General features: G+C 40.0%; 1 protein-coding gene across 2 annotated transcripts in view; it reads right to left on the bottom strand.

Moving 5' to 3' along the window:
- ngfrb (nerve growth factor receptor b) overlaps nt 1-20,802 on the bottom strand; it is a 42,294-nt gene extending 21,492 nt beyond the window's left edge. For both annotated transcript variants that reach the window (XM_066666559.1, XM_066666560.1), the window contains exons 1-2: nt 20,644-20,802; nt 6,140-6,281 (exon numbers count right to left, since the gene is read on the bottom strand). In XM_066666559.1, coding sequence (XP_066522656.1) covers nt 6,140-6,281; nt 20,644-20,679 — 178 coding nt within the window. In that variant the 5' untranslated portion in view covers nt 20,680-20,802. The remainder of the gene's footprint in view (nt 1-6,139; nt 6,282-20,643) is intronic.
- Between the last annotated feature and the right edge of the window lie 4,712 nt (nt 20,803-25,514).

Raw genomic sequence — 25,514 nt, 5'->3', positions numbered from 1 at the left:
TCCTTGTTCTCATTTTCAAACACATCCAATGTGTCTCAGTCCAAAATGGCTCAGGCTTTTTCTCACTGTATCACAGACTGAGCCATGACAGAGAAAAACAGCACATGGATGCTTGAACGTTGGTGACATCTCTGAAGGTTGAAAAGCATCAAAAGAGACGAGGATGTTACTTTATTCCTGCTCCATATGTGGCTAAAATTGAATTATTTTTGCTGATAAAATTACACTACTTAATGAACTGACACCAAATGAGGCTGATAACTGCATGAAAGTAAACGCAGACTAAAAATGCTGCAAAACTAAACAGCTCACGTTCCAAAGGAGTTTCTGTGGTAATTCAAACAGTGAACAAAAATGTACAGACAAGTTAAATTTTAACTAAAATTACACTGAGGTCCATTTATTACACAAACAAAGCCTTCCACCTTAAAAAAATATGGAGATATGGATATTTTGCTGTGAGAACAACAAACCAGAATCATGTTGCCTTTAACTGGTCCATAACTGGTCTGTTGCCTTTGACCATAAATCAAACTGAAACCCTCTGTCTCCACAAGGAAGACAAGTCCCAAGAAAAAAAAAAAAACACACACACACATGAATCAGTAGGCACACAGCCACAGCACCAGGGGAGAAGTTGGGGGTTTGGTGCTTTGCTCAAGCGCACCTCATATGTTGAAGTATAAGGAGGAGAAAGTGCCGTTCCTTCAGTCCCCCGCCTCCATTTTTCCTGCTGATCCATGGGATCAAATTTGAACCGTTCAAGTCCTACACTCTTTAGACCACTGTTGCCCTGAAAGTTTTTATAATTGATCCCCTATTTTTCTTAATGTATAATTGATACCTTAGATATCAAAGGAAATGTTGGATGTGCACTCTGATGAACTCCTAAACCCCAACGTTTTCAAAATTTTGACTCTTCCTCTTTCGTTAACCACTAAATCAGATGTATATCTAATTTCTCCTCATTGCCATTCTTCTTTCGTCTTTGACTGGTCATGCACCATCTTAGTTAGCATCTAAACATCGGGTCACTTCTCAAACTTCTGTTTCTGTTCCCATGTTATGTTAGCAGTAGTCTGCTCGCGGAAGTATTTCCATGGGCTCTGTCTACACTTTCTAGACCCCTGTCACAAGGTGACTGATAAAAATATATCACTGTTATAGAGTGGGTCTCAAAGATAAATTGTTTTTTTTTAAAGAGTGCAGTTTTTAAATCCCAAGAGCATTGTGCTACGAGCACATTATTTAATGATCTTATGAAACGTCTGAAGATGGGAAGATAAACCCAATAACGCAGATCTCAAAAAGTCCCAAGCCTGAGGAAAAAGAATGTGCTGGGTATCTAGAGGAAATAAAAGGTTGGGAGATTAATTTATGAAAATAATAGCTTCTTGATTGAAATATTGAAGACAAAAATAACAGTTAGACATTTGCCTCAAATGATTTACCCTGCCTCTACCAATTTGGTCAGTGTTCAAACATCATCTCCACGTTTACCGATGGAGCAATCATATATATATATATATATATATATATCATTCCATTGTTATTAATAACTCGAGCCCTGGGCTGATCTGAATGCTGTTTATCTCTTTCCAAATCAAGTGAGACCATCAGCAGTTTGAAGCATGTGATGACTTCAAAATCTGATTGGATTAAATAGATATATTAAAAAGAGCTTTCCTTGTGACAGTGGATGCTCTGTGACTATGAAAATCCAGGGAGATAAACAGAATGGCACTAGAGACGTCTATTTCAGAAATTAGATCATAATAACTCAATTATATAAAAATAAAACATGTTTGTATCTCTTCTAAAATTGCCATAGAAATGTACTGAGGATACAATGGGATGCTCTGGAGCAGCTGCACATGACCACAGAGTCACCATGGCCAATGTTTAGTGTCAGAAATACAGGTATACAGCCCCACAACTTTGGACCCTGGAGATGTGGAAGTGTATTTTCTGGATTGCTGGATCTCTATCCAGTCCCTTTGGGATGCGTTGGACGGCAGCTTGTGATCCAGAACTAATCCTCTAACTTCAGAACCTGACATCAATAATGATCGAGGGGCTGCCATCTGATCCCCACAGTAAAGCTGGTGAACGGTCCTTATCATATTTGATTGACCAGCTGCCGGACATGTCTTCTCATCCTTATCCTCATCATCTTCAACATCATCCTCCTCCTCCTCCTCCTATCTCTGATTAGGGCTTCTCCCATTCCCCAGAGTGTCGTGTACTGCTGCTGCTAATGGACTTATTGATGAGGGGGTAAAATGGCCTGGGCTGGGGCTCACTGGTTGGGTGGGGGTAGTTTGGGGGGACTGAAGTGCTGGAGCATTTCCTGCAGATGGATGAAAACCATCCTCTTTTCACCGCCTCACTCTCTCTCTATCCCCCTCCTGTCCTCTCTGGGCCATTATCATAATGCAAATCATCAATAATGCATTTGAGGACATTATTTCAATGAGGCTGCAGCGATGTATGTGTGTTCGTTATGTGTGTGTGTGGTGTGTGATGGTGGTGGTGGTGTGTGGGGGTGGCGGGGGGGTACATTACAGAAGAGCAGAGGTAACATTCAGCCAGAGGCTTCTGTTTTTCCAGTGTCCATAAAAGGGAAGCCAATCTGGTACATAAGCTCGCTAACACTCTTCCTAAGAAGGACTAGCTCCTTATGTCCTGCTCCTAGGACCCACTTAATCCACGACCACAAGCTAAAACCGAGATTAACCTGTTTACGCTTCCTCTCTAGAAAACAAATCTAACCTGACTTTGCGTGTTGTGTTGTTTGGTGCTACACAATCTAAAAGGTTTCCAGGAGTCTGAAGGAATCCGCTAATCCCACAAACATTTTAAGTTCCATTAAAACCACTCTGCGGTCAGGAGTTGTTTTTGTTTTTGCCGCCTGCCGGTCTGCAGCCAAACTAGGGATGTCCACATGTATATGTGTGCTCATTTAAGGTAGCCAGCTTTTCATTAGGCTCCATTTCCAAAAGTACACATGCTAACAATCCAGTGAAGTCTTTCCATCAGTGTAATCATAGATAGTTCCACTGCTAATGCTACCTATCTTTCTGAGCAACCACAGTATTTCTTTCAGATATTGCTATGACGATTAGATTAGACTGGTCAACACACCAGGAAGAGAGCACTAACCACTCAACACTGCTAACAGTACGTTAGCTGTTACCTCAGCAAAAAAGCGTTCTTGTTAGCTAGCATTGTGCTGAGTGATGGTGGGGAGAAAAAGAGCCAAGAGGACAGTGTGGACTCTGAGCATTAAACTAACAAAGGGAAAGTACACTAAACATACACCAAATATAGTTGTGTACCCCAACAGCCAGCACTGCTATCTGCTACATCGTTAGCTAATAGCCTTAAACAGAATAAAAGCTATTTGAGATTAAGATCAAGGCCATGAAAACGACAGTAAAGATAAATGAAAGCTTGAGTGGAGGTTTATGGTAAAGATCTGTGCTGTATGAGGACATGCATGTTCGGCTGAATGCCTGGGCAGGGACAGGATGACAGGTGGGAGACGGGACCAGAGCAGGGGAGGGACTCCTGTGTATAACATGTCATTTCAGTATTTTGGCTCCGGGCAAGGGAGTCAGAAAGGGCACATACCTGTTTTAAAAGCTTAACAGGTTCTGCTAAGCACCGTGGAAGTGTGGCTTTGTAGGTTTGCTGTAAACAAGAACACATTTCCCTTCAATATTGAAACAACACGGTCAGAAAGAAGGGACTATACGTGTATATTTCGTTTGTGGTGTTTGTGGTGAAGGTTTACACTGAAAGGTGTATATTCCATAACCCTAAATCCTGGAATTGTACAGAGTATATGAAACCAAGGGAACTTAACACATCTACAACAGCAATGGAATACGGTAGAGTACTTTGAGGGTCCCCTCTCCACTGACTTGAAAGGAACCATCCCAGTGACATGTTTTCTGAGAATGTGCGTGTGCATGGACATGTGCAATTGTAAAATAACTGGAAGGTAAACAGTAATTACATGCTGCAAGGATTCCTTACAAATGATCCAACGTCAACTTTCCATTTTCCGTCTGTCCATTAATCACCAGTTGTCCTTGTGTAACACATTGATCTTTGGTCTTTTCTTTGTACCAGTTGCTGCTCTTTACCTTTGGGCGATTGGAGGCTGGTTGTTGTTTAATGGTTTAAAGGTGAGGGACGGTGTTGGGAGTGATGAGACAGGTATGTGCAGGGTTGGGGTTGATTGACAGGGGAGGGGCAGGTCCCGTGTTAACCAGATCAACTTCAACCGTGTATTTGCTGTATTTTTATAATTAAGGAAGGCATGTTTATATTTCAGACAATCCGATTTGGAGTGTGTTCATGCTTGTATTTCAGGTCCCTTGGTGCAGACTTGGCTGAAAATGATGCACTACGCCATGTTAATTTGGGTTTTCTTGGTGTAGAAACAGATACATTTGATAGTAAATTAAAAGATATAAACAGAAGTTATAACAATCATATCTAAAGCTAACTGGAAAGGATAAGATGATTTAAATCTTGTTTGTATGTAAATGTATAATACTTTGCTCCAATAAAACATAAGGTAAGTGCCTTAACACCTGTTTTACCTTATTCAGCATTGTTAAAAAAGATTAATAGCCAGAGCAGCTTTTGACACTGATTAGGCTAACAACTCTAACTAATGTTAGCTAGGTCCAGAAACTTAAGAGTTCTCTAGAGTCCTCATAAGCATCTGATAATTTAACTCTGTTGTTAGCTCATTAACCACTTTCCACATTAGCCAGAGTATCTGCCATTGTATCTTCTGTTCCCTGTTATTAAAATGATATGGTTCATTTGTGTATTTGATATAGAAAGAAGGCTCTGAATAATCGCTTGTGCTCACTGAAAAGCTAACATGGTGCCTCCAACAATAAATAAAACCTGTTACAATGCGATAGGTATCATTGTAACACACAGGACGCTTATTATTTTGTTTTATTTCACTCTGCGCAGTGTGAATGTGCACACGCCAGAACTCCCCTATCAGCAAATTTAAACCAGGAAAAATATTTGTGCTTGTTGATTTCCTCCCTGCACAAGGGCCTCAAGGGCTCCTGCAGAAATGGGAATGCTTATCTGAAGACAACTTTGTGTCGCTCAAAACATTTCATTGACTATATTTGAATAATAAAACATGTTTTAAAATATATTCCTCTTAATCCTGATTCTTTTGCAACAGTGAATTCTGTTAAACAATAACAACACCATGCATCTATAGAAGTCCCAACTGACTCCCAACTCTCTAAGTTGTGAGTCCAAGTCAAGTTTTCCTTAAAAGATCCACACAGAAAGGGTTTGACCAACAATGTTAAAACAGACCATACCTGCCAAGTGTGAACATGCCCTTAGTCAACTCGGTCTATAATTACTAGGATAGTGCTACATTTTTGTCCGTACTTAAAAGTGCCTTAGATTCTGTACTAAATTTAGCTGTTGAAAACTAACATGTTTTATGAAAACAGCAGTATTTTAGTCACAGGAAATGGAGGACATTGAGGACAAAGTATTGGTGGCTCTCTTCATGTTCTTAGTTGTCCCTTGTTTTCAGATCCCATTATTTTTTTTTCTGAGCCAAGCAGTGAGCTTTCCCTTTTTAGCATTCTCAGGCTTGCCCTGCATCTCCTTCAGCTTGGTCAGTCTGGGATCCCAGACACGGAGGAGACACCAACATCGGCAGAGCTATCCCATCTGCTGACGGGCTCACCTTTTAACCCCTTCCCTCTGTACAAGCATGTGACCCAACCATGGAAAAGGACTCTCAGACACCAGCACTTTTTAACTGTTCTAAAGTTCATTACAGCAGGAAAATGGCCAAGAACATTACAGCATGTCTCTCTGCACCCCCAGCAGCTGTTTGTCAAATCTCATTTGCCAAAAGCTTTTCCTCTTTAGCTGCTAATTACTTTTGGCTGCCCACTGTTCCCTAAAGGGAACACTCTCACTCCTTTAAAAAGAGACAGAGAAAGCCATAACACTGAGGAAATGGCATTTTAAATAAGGCATCCACTTCATTATGCTGTGCCAGGTTCACCACTGTTGGCGATTACACAAGTGTGTGTGTGGGTGTTTGAGTGTCTGTGTGTGTACTCACTGTCGTGGCATGGCTCGCACACTGTCTGCGTTTCTCCACAAGGTTCTACCATGCCCTCCCCAGGCACACACTGCTGACAGCACTCCCCACTGGCTGTGTACTGACCGGACTTGCAGAACTCTTTAGCTGAGAACACAGTCACCTGCAGAAAAAGATGTAGAAAGAATATATTAATACCATAGGCTGGAACTACAGGGGAGAGGTCTGCAGATAGCAAAGGATATTTGGTTCAAATGCGGCACAGCTGCAATTCTCTTATGGCTCACATTTGTCCTGGAATTATGGTGTTGATTCAGGATGGGTCAGGCTACCACAGCTCAGCCACAGATCCACCTTACATGGGCCAGATGTCAACTTTTGGCCCACATCTGGCCCACACAATATGTACTAGTCAAGTCTGGCTCATGACATTTGGCCAATATCAGGACCACACAACACTGGCCAGACATGAGGCAGATTTGTCCAAAATGTGTCTGCTATCTGGGCCAAGGCCTTGTAAACCTACTGTTCTCCCTGAGTTACAACAAATACATGTCTTTAGTTCCTTATTTTTTTCATAGATAATTATATTGCTATAGTTACCAAACTCAGGGATTCTGAGGGATCCTCAAAGTTATTCATAAAGGCTTATCATTTGCATTGGTTTTTCTGCTACTTTGCACATCTGAACTTTTGAAATATTTACTACTGCTAGACTTAAACTTAATTTAAGTCTAGCAGTAGTAATTAAAAACACACAGTCACATACAGTGTCACACATATGGATAATTTTGCAGATCCAATCCACCTAGCAACATGTATTGTATATGTTTTTTTGTTTTTTTTAATTGTGGAAAAACCACAGTACATGGAGGAAACCCTCACACATAGAGAACACACCACACTCCGCACCAACAGTGACCCAATGTAGGGTTTGTACCCACAACCCTAGGACCCTGGAGTTGTGTAGCGTCATCATTTCATGTAGCCATCCAAAAAATGTATATTCTATTCTGTGATAATATAATTATAAAATTACACAAGGTCCAATTGTCCACATTTAGCCATAGAAAAGATCCAAAAATGTCCAAGTGAATTACCATTATCATAGCAAACTACTACAATCCCAAATGTATGCTAGCATAAACGTTAGCATTAATATAGAGCTTTTTTTTTTTTGGTTCTTTTTTCCAACATTCAAAACTTCATAGCTGGAAGGTAAACATATCCTATTTAATAATTTAACACACACCCACTATAACTATAAATGCGCAGTGCATCAAAGCTAGCCTGGCCTAGCATGGCGCATGCAGGTCTGTACAAGGTGTTTCTTCCAGATGAGCCCTCTTTCTCCAGCATTTCTCCAAAACTCCCACTGTACATTATTCTTTCTTTTGTCAAATGGCTAAACATGTTTAAACCTGAGGGACCTCACATTAAAAAAAGTCTCTTTATTACCTGAATGTCTTGCTAAGTATATGGAATAAATGCTTGTTTGCTGACCATACTTTTAGTCATGATATATCCTATACCTGATTCATTACTAGTTAGTTTCTCACCACAGGATCACTGTTGACTTGACCAACTCCTGACCAATGAAGAAGCTCATATAGCTGTATCTACCTACACGGCACAGAGGAATCGTTCCAATAGTTCCAGCTGGATTAATTTCATTTACAACCAACTTAACAATGAATTAAAAGTGCTACTATTTAACACTTAGAATGAAGGCCCTGAAGGTTCCCCACAGGTGAAAATGCTCTAGATAATGTTCTTTTGTTTCTATTACCCCTTGCAGTACAATTCCTACACCCATTAAATGGGATTTTTCGGAGCTGAGCACTTTCAATCACACAGCCACTCTGTGTCCAAAATGAACAGAGAACAGGAATGCAGCTCTAACACTATGACCTCTGCAGATTCTTCATCTAGGTAAGCTCCAAAAACTCAACACATCTGATCTCTCCGTCGCAGCCTGGCGATAATTATTGACTTAAGCTTAAGAAGAGAATTAGTGGCCCATAGCTACAATAAAAGCTGCTGTGATTGTTCCTTCAGATAGATTACTCCTGTGCTTTTGTGACATGCAACCAAAAACATGAATCTGGACTATCAGATGGAGTGCAGACAACAGGGCGTCTGTGTGTATTCCTCCTGCAATCCACCCTCCCCCCCCCAAAAAAAAATATATATATATAAAAACAAAACAACAATTCACTATGTGGTTCATGTCCAAAGTATGAGGGACTTTTCCTAGCCCTAAAGCAAATGTCTCTGCTGTGAGGTCTTCAGACTGCCCTCAGAAGCATCAGGCTTTAACCTGGTTGGCAAGGAACTATGAGAAGTGAAGAAAAGTCATGGGAATCTTTGCTCCATTGGATCCATGTAATAGCTGTTGTGCTCTCCCTGGACGTGTCTTTGGCAGCGGTATTGTTTGATCAGAGGCAGTTCACTTCTCCAGACCCACGTTCATGCACCATTTCGGGAAACTCATTACGTGAACATCCTGTCTTTATTTCACAAGAGTTAAAACAAAAATAAAGCTACATTTTCAGTCCTCATAAGCATACAAAAACAGAACTTCTATGATTTATTAATAAACTTCAGGCACTTGTTCAATGTTAGCCACTGGGAAAATATTGGATCTGTGTTTGGATATTTAGAATGAGTGTTTACACTCATATTACCGTGCTAGGGGCTAAAATGCAGTGTTGGATTCTATCCCTAAAATCTAATTTATAGAGTTTATAGCATAGAACCATAGTTAGCTGTATGAAATGTTTTGCTGGTACCCACTATGCTATGTAAACCAAGCATCTGGAAACTTGGATCTGGAGAAGACAATAGCACTCACCCAAGATGGTCACCACTCAGTTACCAATAGCCAAGGTAGCAACATTATTCTGGCCCTGGTCTGGAACACAGACTACTCCCTAATAAACCTCAAATCAGGGCCACGGGTCAGCCAGAAATCATGTTTTGGGCTACTTTTGGTTTGCGACCTGTTCCATGGCCAGCGCAGCCACCGGTGCGGTGTATATTCAGATGCGGCCCACATCTACCTGTTGTTTGGGAGGTATCTTCACTCAATGACCATTTCACTAGAATCCTCTGGCTTGTACTTTCTCTCACAGGCCACTAACACAATACTTTATCCACTTCTAGCAAGGCCTCACAGTTATGTATTGTACAGTACCAAGGGCGTAGAAGACACAGGTTTACTGCACTGGGTCTTCTATCAATCACCAACATCTCCTCCATTCATGTCTTTCCTCCAGAATGTCTTTACAGTTTAAAGCCCTGACAGGAGCTCTGACGGATGGAGGTAACCCGAGATGGAAGAAGATAAACAGTGCAAGTGACTGAATGAGTAGGTGAAGTGTAGAGAGGAGGTGCAATTCACTCAGGTGAAAGTGAGGGAAAGAGAGAGAGAGAGAGAGAGAGAGAGAGAGAGAGAGAGAGAGAGAGAGAGAGAGAGAGAGAGAGAGAGAGAAAGAGAGAGAGAGAGAGAGAGAGAGAGAGAGAGAGAGAGAGTGTATTGGGACAGAGAGCGAGAGATAAAACATCTGTCCCAGTTCCTCGAGGCAAGTTTGAGTCAGCTGGAGAAACCACAGCATGGAGGAGGCACCTTCACTCAAATTAGCATTCTTCACATTTCTAGCCCACTTAGCCTGTGGCATCTTCACACACACACACACACACACACACATACACACACACACACACACCGAACACACACACACACACACACACACCGAACACACACACACACACACACACACACACACACACACACATCTGCTCCCCCAAGACCCTCAACACAGCTTCAGCCTCCAGGAATATCAAGCATCACTCGTATTCGTCTTCTTTTCTTTTTTGACAAACAGGAACAACTTGTAAATGCGTCCAGGGGGCATCCCCGAGTGGCCAGAAACTGACCCCTCAACCTGAGTCGTGGCCTAGGTGTCTCACTATGCTTGTGCACACTGCTACATTTCAACAAAACGAGTTGGAACTAGACCAGATCGGCCAAAAAAGAACTAAAAAAAATACACATATCAATAAATCAATAAATATATTAAAACAACTAAATAATATACATTTTTTATTTATTTTGTACATATTTCCTTTTATTTCTGAATTTGTGTATTTTTCAATTTATTCATTCATGTATTTTTTTTTACTATTTTTGTTAATGTGCAAATTCATTTATATATTTGTATACATATTTTTTATATATTTTTTATCATTATCTGTAACCGCTTATCCAGTTCAGGGTCGCGGTGGGTCCGGAGCCTTCCCGGAATCATTGGGCACATGGCAGAAACACACCCTGGAGGGGGCGCCAGTCCTTCTCAGGGCAACACACACACATTCACACCTACAGACACTTTTAAGTCGCCAGTCCACCTACCAACATGTGTTTTTGGAGCATGGGAGGAAACTGGAGCACCCGGAGGAAACCCACGCAGAAACAGGGAGAACACACCACACTCTTCACAGAAAGTCACCTGGAGGAAACCCACGCAGACACAGGGAGAACACACCAAACTCTTCACAGACAGTCCCCCAGAACGGGACTCAAACCCACAACCTCCAGGTCCCTGGAGCTGTGCGACTGCGACACCTACCTGCTGCACCCCCATGCTGCCCTACATATGATAATGAGGGGTGTAAAGCAACACAAACATAGATTACTTGTTTTATGTTTTTCACTAATTTATTAATTTCTTTTATTGTTCATTTCGGCAGATTTGGTCCTCCATATGGAACAGACTGGTGCATTGTTCCAAAGGCATTTCAAACTATTCCACATTAAAATTACCCTCAATTTCTGCTTGTTGTTATTTAATTTCTAGTCAGTTATTATGTGGTAAGGGTTAATTAGGGAAATGTGCAGCATATAAGCTTTTCTAAACGTATTCAGAGCGAATTAAAAGCACATTTCACACATTGTACACACATGCCTTGGCTAATGCAGGCAAACACAGACGTTCCTCTAAACACTGTCGAAATGATTGTTCAGGAAAAGGAAATCAATAAAGCTAATGCTTCTAGGTATTGAACTGAATCTTGAGACAGGGGCACCTTCTGAACATGTATATACTTAAATATAATGATTTTTATTAAATTGATGGCGAATGTTCAAATAGCAAATTACAGTTGTATGTTCATTTAATTATAAACTCTCAAAATGTACATATTACACTCCTTTTCCATTAGAGAACACTGGGGTTCTGGGATCTAAATTAAACCTCTGTGACATGCTTTGGTCAGAATATCACAAAGATCACACAACACAGCACTTTTCTTACCCATTTGGTGGCCTTTTTCAGCCACCACTGAGAACAAGCCTCTACTATCATTCAACTGCAGGAAGCCCAGGATTTAGAAGCCTCTGTTTACTCCAAAAGTGAGTAACTGCTCAGCAGTGAGGTTTGAGAAGCAGAATAGGCTTTTAGTCCCTTTAGCTTTGTTGTCTTTCTTCTCTTTTACCTTCTGTACAATAAATCAACTTATTTCTCTGCACTCGATGTGTTTGTTAATCCACAGTTTGTGGGTTGATGGTCTCCACATCCCCAAATGAATGAGCTAATGTAATTTTTTTAACATAACTTTTTGCGTAATACATCCCTGTACAAAATGGAAGAATTACAGCTTACGAAAATAGAAACAGAAATTTGGAAACACACAGATGAACTTTTGTGTTAAATATAAAAGCTGAAAGAGGAAATCAGGCTCCACTCTCACTTCCACAAATCCACAGGTGCTTGTGTCAATCCTTTCACTCTGGGTCTGAAAGGACATGGCGCTGTCAGGAAGCCCTCAGAATGAAAAGGAAACATACACAAATAAGGAAAAATCAAACCTTGAAGCTGCTGTTCGTTCCAGAACAATGTGAAGCTTATTATATAGTTATGACTACAGTTTATTATTTGATCCGAATGAATGCATCTGTCAACATCTCTCTCTCCGCCCTGTGCTCTTCTTTGTGAAGTGTGAAAGAGTGGAGTTAAGTGCTTTTAAACTTCGGGGCGGCAGAGAAGACCTGCTCTAATCCACACACTCTGATTCACCTTTCAAAATTCAACCAAAAAACATCTGTCAGCAGCTACTGAACAGCAACCGCCTCAGCCTCAAGCACACAGATACACACAGATACACACACACACACACACACACACACACACACACACCCAAACACATACACCAACCCACACCATCCCATTGTTTGTGTGTATATATACCTCCTTGTTTCTACATTCACTGTCTTTTCTCTGGGTTCCACTGACCACACAGGAGCACTTTTATAGTAGCTTTATAATTACTTACTCTTGTCCATTTGTTGCTCTGTATACTTTATTTCACCCTGTCCTCCAAAGCTCAGGACCCCCACAGGACCACCACAGAGCAGGTTTGATTTGGGTGGTGGATCATGTGGGTGTGGTGTGTTAGTGTTTGTGGAGCTGGTACTAATGGATCAGACACAGCAGTAACTGCTGGAGTTTTTAAACACTGTATCCACACACAGTTTGTGTTGGTCGTCCTCTAGCCCTTCATCAGTGGACACAGGACGTTGTTGGCTGGAGATTATTGATCGGTGGACAACTCTCAGTCCAGCTATGACACATAATTATGAGTGTAAACCTAAGCTTAAACCTAAGCCCCACTCTCTCATACACACACTCACACACACACACCCAGAGAAAGAAAGAGAGAGAGAGAGAGAGAGAGAGAGAGAGAGAGAGAGAGAGAGAAACACACACCTACCAATTTATATACTCATAAATACATACACATATATGCATTTACATAAAAAAAACATTTACACACATACTCACCAGAAACTAAAACACATACTTACACACACGTATAAACATACCCATAAACAAATGCACACACACACTCTCTCTCTCTCTCACGCACACACACACACACACGGTGCCCTAAACAAAACCCATACAGTCCAAACCAGTTTACAGAAACCAAACAGAGCTGAAATCAAGCCAATTTACTGCAGAAGCCAAGTAGTCACTTTCTGAGAACAGCTTAGGGGCAGTTACTCCAGAGAAGTACTAATGACTTCTCTCAAACTCTGATGCATCCTGTGAAAAAGTACACTCTCTGCTGTTTAGAGCACACTTTCAACTCCAGGACTTATATTATACATTATTTTTATTTTACACAGTTCTACAGTGAAAGATTAGAAAACTCCCCCTCTCCTTATAGAGAAGAGAATGTAATGTACCTTTAGAGAACACAGCTGGACTTAAACAACACTGCTGCACCATTAGTGACCAATAATGTTCCTCTACTGTGTGTAGGTTCAATCTCATAAGGAATGAATGCCTGAGAGTTTTGTAAATACAATTATATATATTAGATGTTAATTATGGCTGGACAATATTTCAATATCAACATATATCACAATATACAACATTTAAATAACAATGATATGATTTTTAAACACATTTTCAATATTTTAATAAACATTATTTACAGCATTTGTCACTGACTGAGGGTCATTACAGGGCGCTGCCATCAGTTCAAATTTAGTTTAAAATTTAGTATAAAATATTAATATTGACGAAGCCTATAGGCTTATATTTGACGGTGATGTCATGTTTCTTGTTCATCCAGTGGATTTTATACTGTTCATATCGATATCGGAATTATATCATATCGACCGAAAAGAAGAAATATATCGTGATATGAATATTGGCCGTATCGTCCAGCCCTAGAGTTAATGTTCTTTATGCTGTTATTATGAAACATTATGCTAAATTCCTGAGTGGATTTGTGTGTCATCTCACAGCAGTGTTTGGTTTTGAACAAAGATACATTTTTATGAGTCTATTGTTTAATCTTTTAAGACCATTCAAAAGTTTGTGCGCATGGCCTGCCGTTTGGGGTTTGTGTTTTAAATTTTGAGAAAAGGGCAATAGGTGGCAGGTAAAGTGTTGTAGCAACTGAGAAAACTGTATTACGGCCTTTAAAGGGACAAACCCAGTGTGATAAGATCCTTTGACAGCGGACGGTGGAGTCGCTCACTGTCAGTGTCACAGTCAGCTGTCAGGGCCTCCTGTACAACTGTCTAAGCACTGGGCTGATCATCGTGGGAGCAATGATTCAATCTCTTTTAATGCCACAGCAATTGTGAGCCACAGACAACACAACTTTGACATCCCACTCAACTTCACAGGGGTGTTATATCTATCTATATTTAGCTTAAACAACACTTATTATATCCATTTTCTACAAATTTACATAGTTCTGGGGTAAAATACCACAAAGAGCAAACACCTCAACAGCGGTCTCCCCCTGTCTAAATATCGCTGTTCAGAATGGGCAATTTCAGTGCCTGTTCCTTTAAATGAGAATGGGCCTCAGTTCACTCCAAGTACGAGGAGCCCAGTGAGGATCAGAAACACTTGTTTTTAGTCATTTTCGCCTAGTTTTTTGTTCTATTTCAACGATACATGTTTTCAGTGTTTGTTTTGCTCCATTTAACCTCATATTCAAATAACTGCAGGTCCAGAGCTGTGATTGGAGAGACTCAGATGAGGACACAGGGAAATACTCAGATGCTTGCTGTATATGTAAGACGCAGCACAAAATCAGAATGACTAATTTTATCTCATGTTTCAAAAACTGACTACATTTCTAAATACATATCATTAATGTTCACAGTATAGTACAATTATGTACTATATTTCACATGGGTTGGTAGGAACTCCAGAGCCTCAAATAAATGCACCCAAATGCAATGAAAATGTAATTTCTTAATATGTTCAATTTAACACTGGAATAAGTAAAAGAAAAACACAAACTGGTTATCCAGCAATAATGCACGGCAAATATGACAGCCAACACGGGTATAAATACACCAGGAACAGGCAAGAAACATCTATGAGTAATGATAAGAGCATTGCTGTACTGCATTAATTTGTATGGTATAAGCTGACAAACCTGTCTGAGCACCAGTAAAATCTAAAGACCTGATCATTAATATTCAGGAAGCTGTTAACATTCAGGTGAATTACCTGCTAGACACACACACATGCATGCTTTAATATTTAGGAATGACTGGACATTGTTGTTAATTTTTTAATTACATTTCAATCAATTCTGGATATTACTTTTATTATATTTGTTTCTATATAATATTTCTGTTCATTCTGGATATTCATCCATCCATCCATCCATTATCTGTAACCGCTTATCCAATTTAGGGTCGCGGGGGGGTCCAGAGCCTACCTGGAATCATCGGGCGCAAGGCGGGAATACACCCTGGAGGGGACGCCAGTCCTTCACAGGGCTTCTGGATATTCATTAAAATGTTATTCTCCATGTAATTCTGAGATATTAACTTATCACAAACGTAATCCCGGGTCAGTTGTTTACTTTTATTTGAAGCTAAATTGGATTTATATTTCTGAAAACACTGGTTCCAAGTCCACACCTTTGAACACTACACACAAACACACACTCACACACGAAAGCAAACAATGCAACCGCTGCCAGACAGATACAAATCTCTCAAACACACAAATGCCATCCACATCTCATGTTTCAATATTCTGCATTAGAGTGTATTATTTATTTATTATTTACAGTAAACTATTGCATGAGAATCTGAGCTCATTAAAGAAACATTGAGCAGGGTTTCTGCACTCCTCTCTGCTCTGATCTGTTTTGACCACACGCAAAGTTGGATCGTTCCACTCCACCAAGTCTTGGGCGGTTCTGATGACATTGAAAAGCTTTCACACTTCATTGCAGTTCTCCTGTCCCCTTCAAGAAACTTTCCCAGCTGTAGTCCACTGAAGTCATGAGCTCATTCTCGAGGCCGTTTCAGGAACGTATATAGAATTCCAGGCCTGAGCAGAATTTCTCAATGAGAAAAAGGAATGGGGTTTGTGGGACGTTTCTGAGTTGAACTGGATGTCACTGGACACTCTGAATAGTGGGGACACTGAGGGGTTGTGATCTCAATAACACTCAAAGTGCTAAAAAGACATGACATGGAGGTCAATCTACTACCAAACCACAGTAGTATTCTATGACAAAACTGTGAGAGAAACTTAAAGACCAAACTGGGCAAAGTTGAGGTGTTGGGTGAGGTGTGCAGTCTGACGATTTCAGAATTCATAGTTCAGCTAAAGCAATGTGTAATTCAGAGTATTCAGTGACATTTTTTAGGAAAAATTAAGTCTGGCAAAGTCACTATTGGGGTTTTAACCATACAGTTTTTTTTGTTTTTATTTTGCAGGGCAGGGGTGGGGGGTTCAACTATTTCTCCAGTGCATTTACAAAGAACCCAGTACAGCACGGTGCTATGCAGTTCTTACAGTCTGTTTCTTGTTTAATGGCTACAGTGTGCAAGTGATGATAGACCTACTCCACTGTGCATTCACTCATTATCTGTAAGCGCTTATCCAATTCAGGGTCACGGTGGGTCCAGAGCCTACCTGGAATCATTGGGCGCAAGGCAGGAATACACCCTGGAGGGGGCGCCAGTCCTTCACAGGGCAACACACACACACACACACATACCTACAGACCCTTTTGAGTCGCTAATCCACCTACCAATGTGTGTTATTGGACTGTGGGAGGAAACCGGAGCACACGGAGGAAACCCACGCGGACACGGGGAGAACACAGCAACTCCTCACAGACAGTCACCCAGGGCGGGAATCAAACCCACAACCTCCAGGTCCCTGGAGCTGTGTGACTGCGACAACTACCTGCTGCACAACCATGCCACCCCTACTCCACTGTACCACACTTAAATATTTACAATTACAGTTAAGAAGAGTATACAAATATTGTGACCCCACTCCAGGTAAAACATTTTATTTCTAACACTTTGGAAGGTCCAAGTCTAAATCCCTAACCCTCCCTATAAATTAAACCATGGTGCAGCTCATCATTCAGTACTTCTGTACTAAAGCCATCACCCTGACACCTGAATCACAACATTGCTTCACTGACTAACCACTGATGCTTTTTACAGTAGCATTTGGTCAAAACTATGTTAGTACTAAGTAACTGAAACCCTTCAGTTAATTAGATCTTCCGTTCTTTGCAGGAGAGTGTCACAGAAAACCATAGGGATATTTTCCCACACCTACAAAATTCAGTTTTGAAATAAACAAGGGGCATATCACTTGAACAATTCTTTGAAAGGAAATGCTGATGCTACTGTTTGTCAAGAACAATAGAACTTTGTAGAAGCGTATTCTTTTCAACTTCATGCACACACAGAGTGGGGGATCTTACTGATCAGGTTAATAATCAAAATGAGTCACAGATGTTGAAACTTCTTCGGGGGCAGTTTTCACTCAAACGCACTTAACTTCATGACCCCCACCTGTCTGCACTTGTTAGTCAGTGCCATGTTTATGCTCTCACGCTGGAGGAAGCAATTAATCAAACAACAGCAGCACTGCTGATGACAGTAAGCTCCAAATGTTATTACATTCACAGCCTTCGGCAGATATGCGCTTTCATCCAGTATAGCTTACTAATTTTATCATGCTACAGAAGTAGGCAAATGTAGCATTAGGAGTCACACCCAAATCTTATTGGTATAGAGTAGTGTGACGTGGTAATGTGGTTTCCCATGTGAGGCGTCAAATCCCAGTCCACCATATTATGAGCAGTAGTGTTACACATTATGCTAACTAGCTGCTAACCACTATAGTTCCATGCCCATAGTCTCTTAAAGCAGTAAAATTAAGACAGAGCTGAAGAACTACATTCATTATATACTATATATTTTTATAGACCATTACAAAAGCCATGACTTATTTATATCTAGTGTGTAATAGAAAAAATTATTCTCAAAATCACAATTAAAAATGATATCATAAGAAATATAATTTACACAACTTAACTTACTTCAATCCTCCTGTAAGATCATTAGTTTATACAAATGTTAGCAAATATGGCTAACTGTGTCATTTCTCTGAGCACTACTCAGTTTACACTGCAGCCAACTGTGACCACATTTAGCATATACACAAAACACAGAATGGACACATCAGATCATTTCCATTAAATGAAACTTAATCAGCTTGTTTGGTCAGATTCTGAAGATGTGGTAACAGGTCAATAAAAATAAGAATGACGCTTAAATTGATTTCTTATTCGCCAGCTTCCACCTTAAAACTTGCTATTTTCTAGTGTCTCACGTCTACCTTAAATGGGGCAGCTGTTAATTATAAATAATAATCTTAATTATAATATATAATTATAAAAAATAATCTCTGGTCCACCTTAAATAGTGAAACAGTGACATTTAAGTGTCTGGTCAAATGAAATGGTGCAGCTGTTACCTCAAGACATCTCTAGTCCACCTTAAATGGTAAAGCAGTGACATTCAGCCTTCAGCTCATGGAATTACTTCATTTTAGTGTTGGTTTAGTTTCTTTTTTTCATTTGTTATTTTGATTTTATTTTTTTTTTATGTCTAATGTGTCCGTTTGTGTTACTGTGTGAGTTTGTTATATTTTGCTGCCATGCATTGTGCATCTCTGCATAAACACTCCTTATAATAGAGCGAGAATGGATGGGGCTAAACTCCTGGAGGAAGAAGCTTGTGTTTCATTGTTTACAAAATTAATCAATTCAAGATTGGCAAAACTGATTGTGCAGCTTAACTTCCATTATGGATATACAGATTTAAAAATTAGATTCTCCACAACAAGAGTCCTTTTAGGCAGCAGAGCTGGCTGATCTTATTATCTGTTAATATTATCTGAGTGGATCTGGATGAGGCTGAAACTGTTGATGAACCGAGCTGATATCCAGCCTGGCTGGACTGCCTCAGGTCTTCAACAAACAGAAACGTAAATTTGTGATCTCTGCCCAGCCCTCGCAACCCCCTCCGTGTAACCGAGAAGGGCGTCGCCTTGGTCAGCAGCTGGAGCAATAGCCACAGAGCAAGAGTGGATGGATGAACAGAATGAGGGCCATCAGCTTAAATTTTAAACACATTATTAATTGATCTGTTCACACCAATTGTAAATAAATGGAATCAAGGCACTTTAAAAAGCTGTGGGAGTCTTAGTTCTATAAAGTGCAACAAGAATTTAGTTAGAATTAGGACCAGGGGTGCACTGTCCTGTGTGATCGCCAGGCAGTGAACAGTGGGAGAACACCCTATCACCACTGAACCCATCAACCCCTGGAGCTATGTGGCAGCGACACCACCACTTCACCTACACTGGTCAATAAATATTTAACCCCTGCAAAAGTTCACCCTGGGAGTGTGAGGAGCACATTTTCCCTCTGTGACATGTGATGTCAGCTATTGCTTCATTTACAACTGCTGTGAACACAAGGCTGGCTCAACACGCTCGGAGGAGTGTGCTAAATCCAAAGATCCTTTATTCCAATTATAGGTGCCCATGCTAACTAGTGCTGTGCTTGGATGTGGAGAAAAGATGGTCCAGACTCTCTAACCACCCAGAGAGCAAGGCCTGTTGTGCTCTCTAGGACCCCTCGTCTCGGATGGCTGAGGAATCACTGGAGTTTAAACCAATGACCTTATAACAATGGGGTCAGCACTTAGACCACTATGGCACACAGGGGCACAGTAATGAGACCTGCCTTTCCCAAGCCAGAAAACAAGCCCAGTCTCAAACCTGCTGTAGATATGCAGAGGTTTACTGACCAACACAATAAGCATCCCTGCCTCTACAGCCCAGCAGATTTATGGGCTGCATAAATCAATACTAACAAAAATCAATACTCCTATAAATTATAAATATTAAAACGGCCTTATACTGTGTAATCATTTAAACTCTCACTGATGGACCCTTGACGTGATGTGAGGTAAAGACTGACCGGGCGATTGACCAGATTCTCCAGAAAACACTAAAAAATGATTGATCTGTCAGTTTTGAAATCTGCTACTCTGCTCATTTGCATGGAGTAGGTAGAGAATGGTATCAAATTTGCATATATATTCCAGCCCCCTGCTCATTTACATATGAAACGTCCTCAAATTTCACAATAAATATATACTATGACAGTCTCACTAAGCAGTTATTGGCCAACAGCTGATTATAATAATAATAAATGATAATAAGTAAAATTAAACGTTTTCAACGTGTTTTAATTTTACTAATGTATTTGTTTACTTATTATTTATTTAATGTCTGACTTATTAAAAATATAATTATATAGATTTCAAATCGTCCCATCTACTGACCATCAGCAGATTTACTGACCACCAACAGGTTCACGGACTTTCCTCACCTTTGTAAAGAGACTCTTCTGAGCAAATCCACTCCGAACTAAAACTGTTCACCCTCGACACTGCACTGATCAGTGAAATTAAATGTGAAAATAAAACACTGGGCGCCAAACTCTAAATTCTGAACATTTAACACTGGACACTGCCCTGGAAATGAAATACAGAAAATAAACAGTGAAAACTGAGCACAAAACAGTGGAAACTGGTCCCGGACACTAAACTGTAAACACACAGAGCTGGAAGATGTATGTGGACTCACCGCTCCGAGTAAGAGGGTCAACACCGCGGGAAACATGACTGAGTCCAGAGAGCGGAGTCCTCCACGAACTTCTCAGAGTAGAGATCAGGGGGAAAGTTCGGTCACTGTCTGGGCAGGAGAACCAGCAGCATCCCTGCGGGTCAGCACTCTCTGAGACACTGAGAGAGAGAGAGAGAGAGAGAGAGAGAGAGAGCACGAAATGAACATGAACGTTAACAGCTGCTTCTATGTAACAGCGTACTTCAGTGCGTCGACCACTCCTCTCTCTCTCTCTCTCTCTCTCTCTCTCTCTCTCTCTCTCTTATTTTGCCTCTATTTGTTTCTTTTCTTTACCTGTTTCTTCTCATTCTCTCTTCTTTCTTCCCCTTGCCTCTCCTCTTCTCATATCTTTCTAACTTTCTTTTCCTATTCGTTTATCTATCTCCTAACGTTAATTATTTCTCTCACCTTTTTCATTGTTTTTTCTGTCTCGTTCTCTCTCTCTCTCTCTCTCTCTCTCTCTCTCTCTCTCTCTCCATTTATTTACCATTTATTTTTTCAATACTCTTTCAGAATCAAAACCCTTCATTGTCACGTGTCAAAAATGGTAAATAATTACACGTATTTACTTTTCCCAACTGCTGCATAAAACGATACACTGTACACTAGATAAACAGTATAAAATATGAGATACGAATGTAGAATAACAGTTTGAAGTCAGTTAAATGTCATTGAATAAATTTTAAAGTTCTCACCGAAGGCTGCAGTTATATAAACCGCCGCTAGAGGGAAACCGCCCACTTTAATCTTAATGGCAGTTGACCACCAATTTACACTATGATAGAGTTATACTGACGTAATTACATAAACCCAATTTAAGAATATGATTATAAGAGTATTTTAACATAATATTGTAATCTCTCTCTATATAAGACCAACGCTTTATATAAAAATAATATTTTAAAATATATTTAACATTAGTCTATTTAAATGTTCTAATATGTATTCTATTAGTCTGCTTGTGTGGGGCCTTACAAAGCTAAGAAATTATTTGAGTACTGCTTTCTGACAAATAAAATTGAAGCCATCCCAGCGAACAATATTACCACATGGGTTGGTAAATGGGCTTTTAGTGGTTCAGATGGGCTGAACATATCAGACAAATGTGGGCAGATTTGTAAGTCTTTAGATGTTTCCACATGGGCCCATATTGGGTTGTCTTAATTAAGAGGGATTTTCAGGTTAGCAGCCCTTATTGGTTCCATGTAGGCTCTATATGGAACCCATCCTGGTCCAGACACCAGCCCCTGATCTTTTAACATTAGTTCCCCAAATAAATGTGTTGGATTGGTTTGCCCTTTATAGATTTATTGAACTGGCACCTTGACCAATAACCGTTATCAAGGTTCAGAAAAGCCTAGAGACAAAGCTTTCAACAAACCATTTTGTCATTAACTTCACACAGAGGAAAGAAAGTAACTATAACAAAAAGCTACTGTCAATGTAAACAAAAGAACTACGGGGGCATGCTGGGAAGCTTTTTGGATGTTTGTTTGTGTGTGGCCTGTGGCAATTATTTTAAAAAATAAATACATTCATTCATTCATTCATTATCTGTAACCGTTTATCCAGTTCAGGGTCGCTGTGGGTCCGGAGCCTACCTGGAATCATTGGGCGCAAGGCGGGAATACACCCTGGAGGAGGCACCAGTCCTTCACAGGGCAACACACACTCACACATCCACCCACACACTCACACCTACGGACACTACCTGCTGCACCACCCTGCCGCTCATAATAGATACATCCTTGACTAATTTTTGACTCAAAATTCTCTCTCTCTCTCTCTCTCTCTCTCTCTCTCTCTCTCTCTCTCTCTCTCTCTCTCATTATGAAGATCATCTCTCTGGGATTGTTTACTGTCTGCTGATAGCTGGGCTTATTTCTGCTTGTCTATTGATTGTTTTCTACCTTGTACTGACCTTCAGTGTGATTGGGCAGAAATGGGTTGTTTTCTGTGTCAATACTGGGCAGATGTGTATAGTTTTTCAGCAGCTGATTATTCTGATTCTTATATATAAGTCAGGCAATGGGGACCATGTACTGCTGGGTGAGCAGAAGTCTTGTATCAAGCAAGAATGCATTTATCTTCATTTCCCAAATAATTCAAAAGTGTAATTAAAAGGAAAGGAAATGTAACACAATGTGCAACATTTCTCTGTTCCCTCACTTTTGAAGTGTTCAATCAGGGTTCAAGGAAATGAGGGGAAAATCACAGATTCTCGTGTTTATTGCATTTTATCTTAGATCCCATCTTTTTTTGGAGATGGGGTTTGTATACTTTTAAATCTGTGCTCCTCATGAATGTGGCATTTTAATTTTGCAAAGAGATCTCTTGTCTCCTTTGTAGTTAGATTCTAGCTGTGTGCACAGCATCGAACAGACACTTCAATTGCCTTAAAACCTTTATAGTAACTGTTCTGAGATTACCACCAAACCTCCCTCTGTCTGGGTGAATTGGAAATGCCCACCCATCAACACACACAAACACACACACACACACAGGGGCATACTACATAATTAAAAACAACAAAAACATACTGATACATGTATATTGTCTGTGTGTACTAACATAATTAAGAAATACACATTACATAAACCAACACACTGACAGAATGATATACAACTGAACCTCACTCAAGAGGCATAATGTTCCAATTAGGATCCAGTTACAAGAATAACGGAAAGCACTTGCTTATAAACATACCACACACTTACACACTCACTGAGCCAAATACACACAGGGTACTGAGCTCTTCCAACAGGTTTTGCTCATAACATCCAGTATTTTGTTTAAACACCATTAAAAAAAAAGCAGATAATCAGAATAAACTTCACACAGCATTCTCTCATTACCCTGAATGTAGTCAGTCTCCAAAATGTCTCCATTTTGCTTATGTCTATGCTCTCTGTGTCTATGTGATATTAAATTATCTATAAACATGTAAATCTAGGTCATAGTACTATTCTTTTTTCAATATCACTTGAATACATTATTACATGATCAGCATAAATACTGAAATCTTGAGTATCAATAAATATCAGTCCAGTTCTCGTTATAGGGCATCTTCCTTAACGATATTCAGATATACATAAGATAAATAATGCTTTAAAATTATTTGCATTTTTAGTAGCATTGTTGTTCTTTCCTGAGTCCTTGATTTACTAAATGGCTGTCTGACTGAATCACTGACTGACTGAGTCACTGTCTGACTGAATCACTGACTAACTGAGTCACTGACTGACTGGATTACTGACACAGTTGGTCATTGTCTGACTGAATCACTGACTGAGTCACTGACTGACTGGATCACTGACACACTCGGCCACTGTCTGACTGAATCACTGACTGACTGGATCACTGACAAAGTTGGTCACTGTCTGACTGAATCAATGACTAACTGAGTCACTCACTGACTGGATCACTAACACACTCTGCCACTGTCTGACTGAATCACTGACTGAGTCACTGACTGACTGGATCACTGACACACTCAGCCACTGTCTGACTGAATCACTGACTAACTGAATCACTGACTGACTGGATCACTGACACACTCAGCCACTGTCTGACTGAATCACTGACTGAGTCACTGACTGACTGGATCACTGGAACAGTCGGTCACTGTCTGACTGAAACACTGACTAACTGAGTCACTGACTGACTGGATAACAGACACACTCGGTCACTGTCTGACTGAATCACTGACTATCTGTCTGAATCACTGACACACTGAGTCACTGACTGACTGAGTCATTGACTGTCTGAATGAATCACTGACACACTGAGTCACTGACTGTCTGACTGTATCAATAATGCACTGAATCACTGACTGTATGAATCACGAACACAATGAGTCAGAGTGTCTGACTAAATCACTGACACGCTGAGTCACTAACTGTCTGACTGAATCACTGACACGCTGAGTCACTGACTGTTTGACTGAATCACTGACACACTGAGTCACTGACTGTATGAATCACTGACACACTGAGTCACTGACTGTATGAATCAAGGACCGACTGTGTAGGTAAGTTCAGTGTGCTGAATAGTGTAAATATAAATAAATTATTATTACATTAAACATATTTGTATTTTTGTCTATTATTAACATTCTGATATTCTACTGTTGTCTTTCTATTTCACTCTTTCTCACTCACTCTTTCTCTCTCTCTGACACACACACACACACACACAGGAGTTTATCCACATCCTGTTCACACTGAGGACACTGGTGATACGCAAGCACACGTGTGTGTTTGTGTGTATGTGTGATGACAGAAAACTGTATTAAGGAAAAATAATGTATAAATATTTACTCATTTTTCAAGATGTATATATTTTTATTAAAAATATTGTATTGTTTGTTATTGATTATTAATAGCATATTATTAATTATTAATATTAATTTTTTAAATGTCCAAGTTTAGCATAATAACATAATAACAATTTAACATCTAAAATATTATGGAAGCAAATCTGTCTCATCAGATTTTTTTTTTTTTTTTGCAGTGAAGTTATGCATCTGAATTTTGCTGATTTTGAATTTAAGTCTTCAGATTTCCACCTCTGAATATTTTGCTTCAAAATTATGCATCTGAATATAATTGCTCTTGAATTCTCAAGAACACGTTTTCACTGTTATTATTCAAGGTTAATAAATTCAGATTCAAGCTAAAAGAAAATCCAAACAATATATTTCAAGGTTGCTCAAATTTGATAGACCAAATTCAGATGCCAAAATACGAGTGAAAAAAATTCAGATACACATCCGGGACACCAAGGATGAGCAATCGATTCATTAGGATTTTCTGTTCCACCTTAAATGCTGC

The sequence above is a fragment of the Hoplias malabaricus genome, chromosome 3 (assembly GCF_029633855.1).
Source record: "Hoplias malabaricus isolate fHopMal1 chromosome 3, fHopMal1.hap1, whole genome shotgun sequence".
In the NCBI taxonomy this organism is placed as follows: Eukaryota; Metazoa; Chordata; class Actinopteri; order Characiformes; family Erythrinidae; genus Hoplias; species Hoplias malabaricus.
Note: the sequence above shows the minus strand (reverse complement) of the source record. Positions and strands in the feature narration are given on the sequence as shown.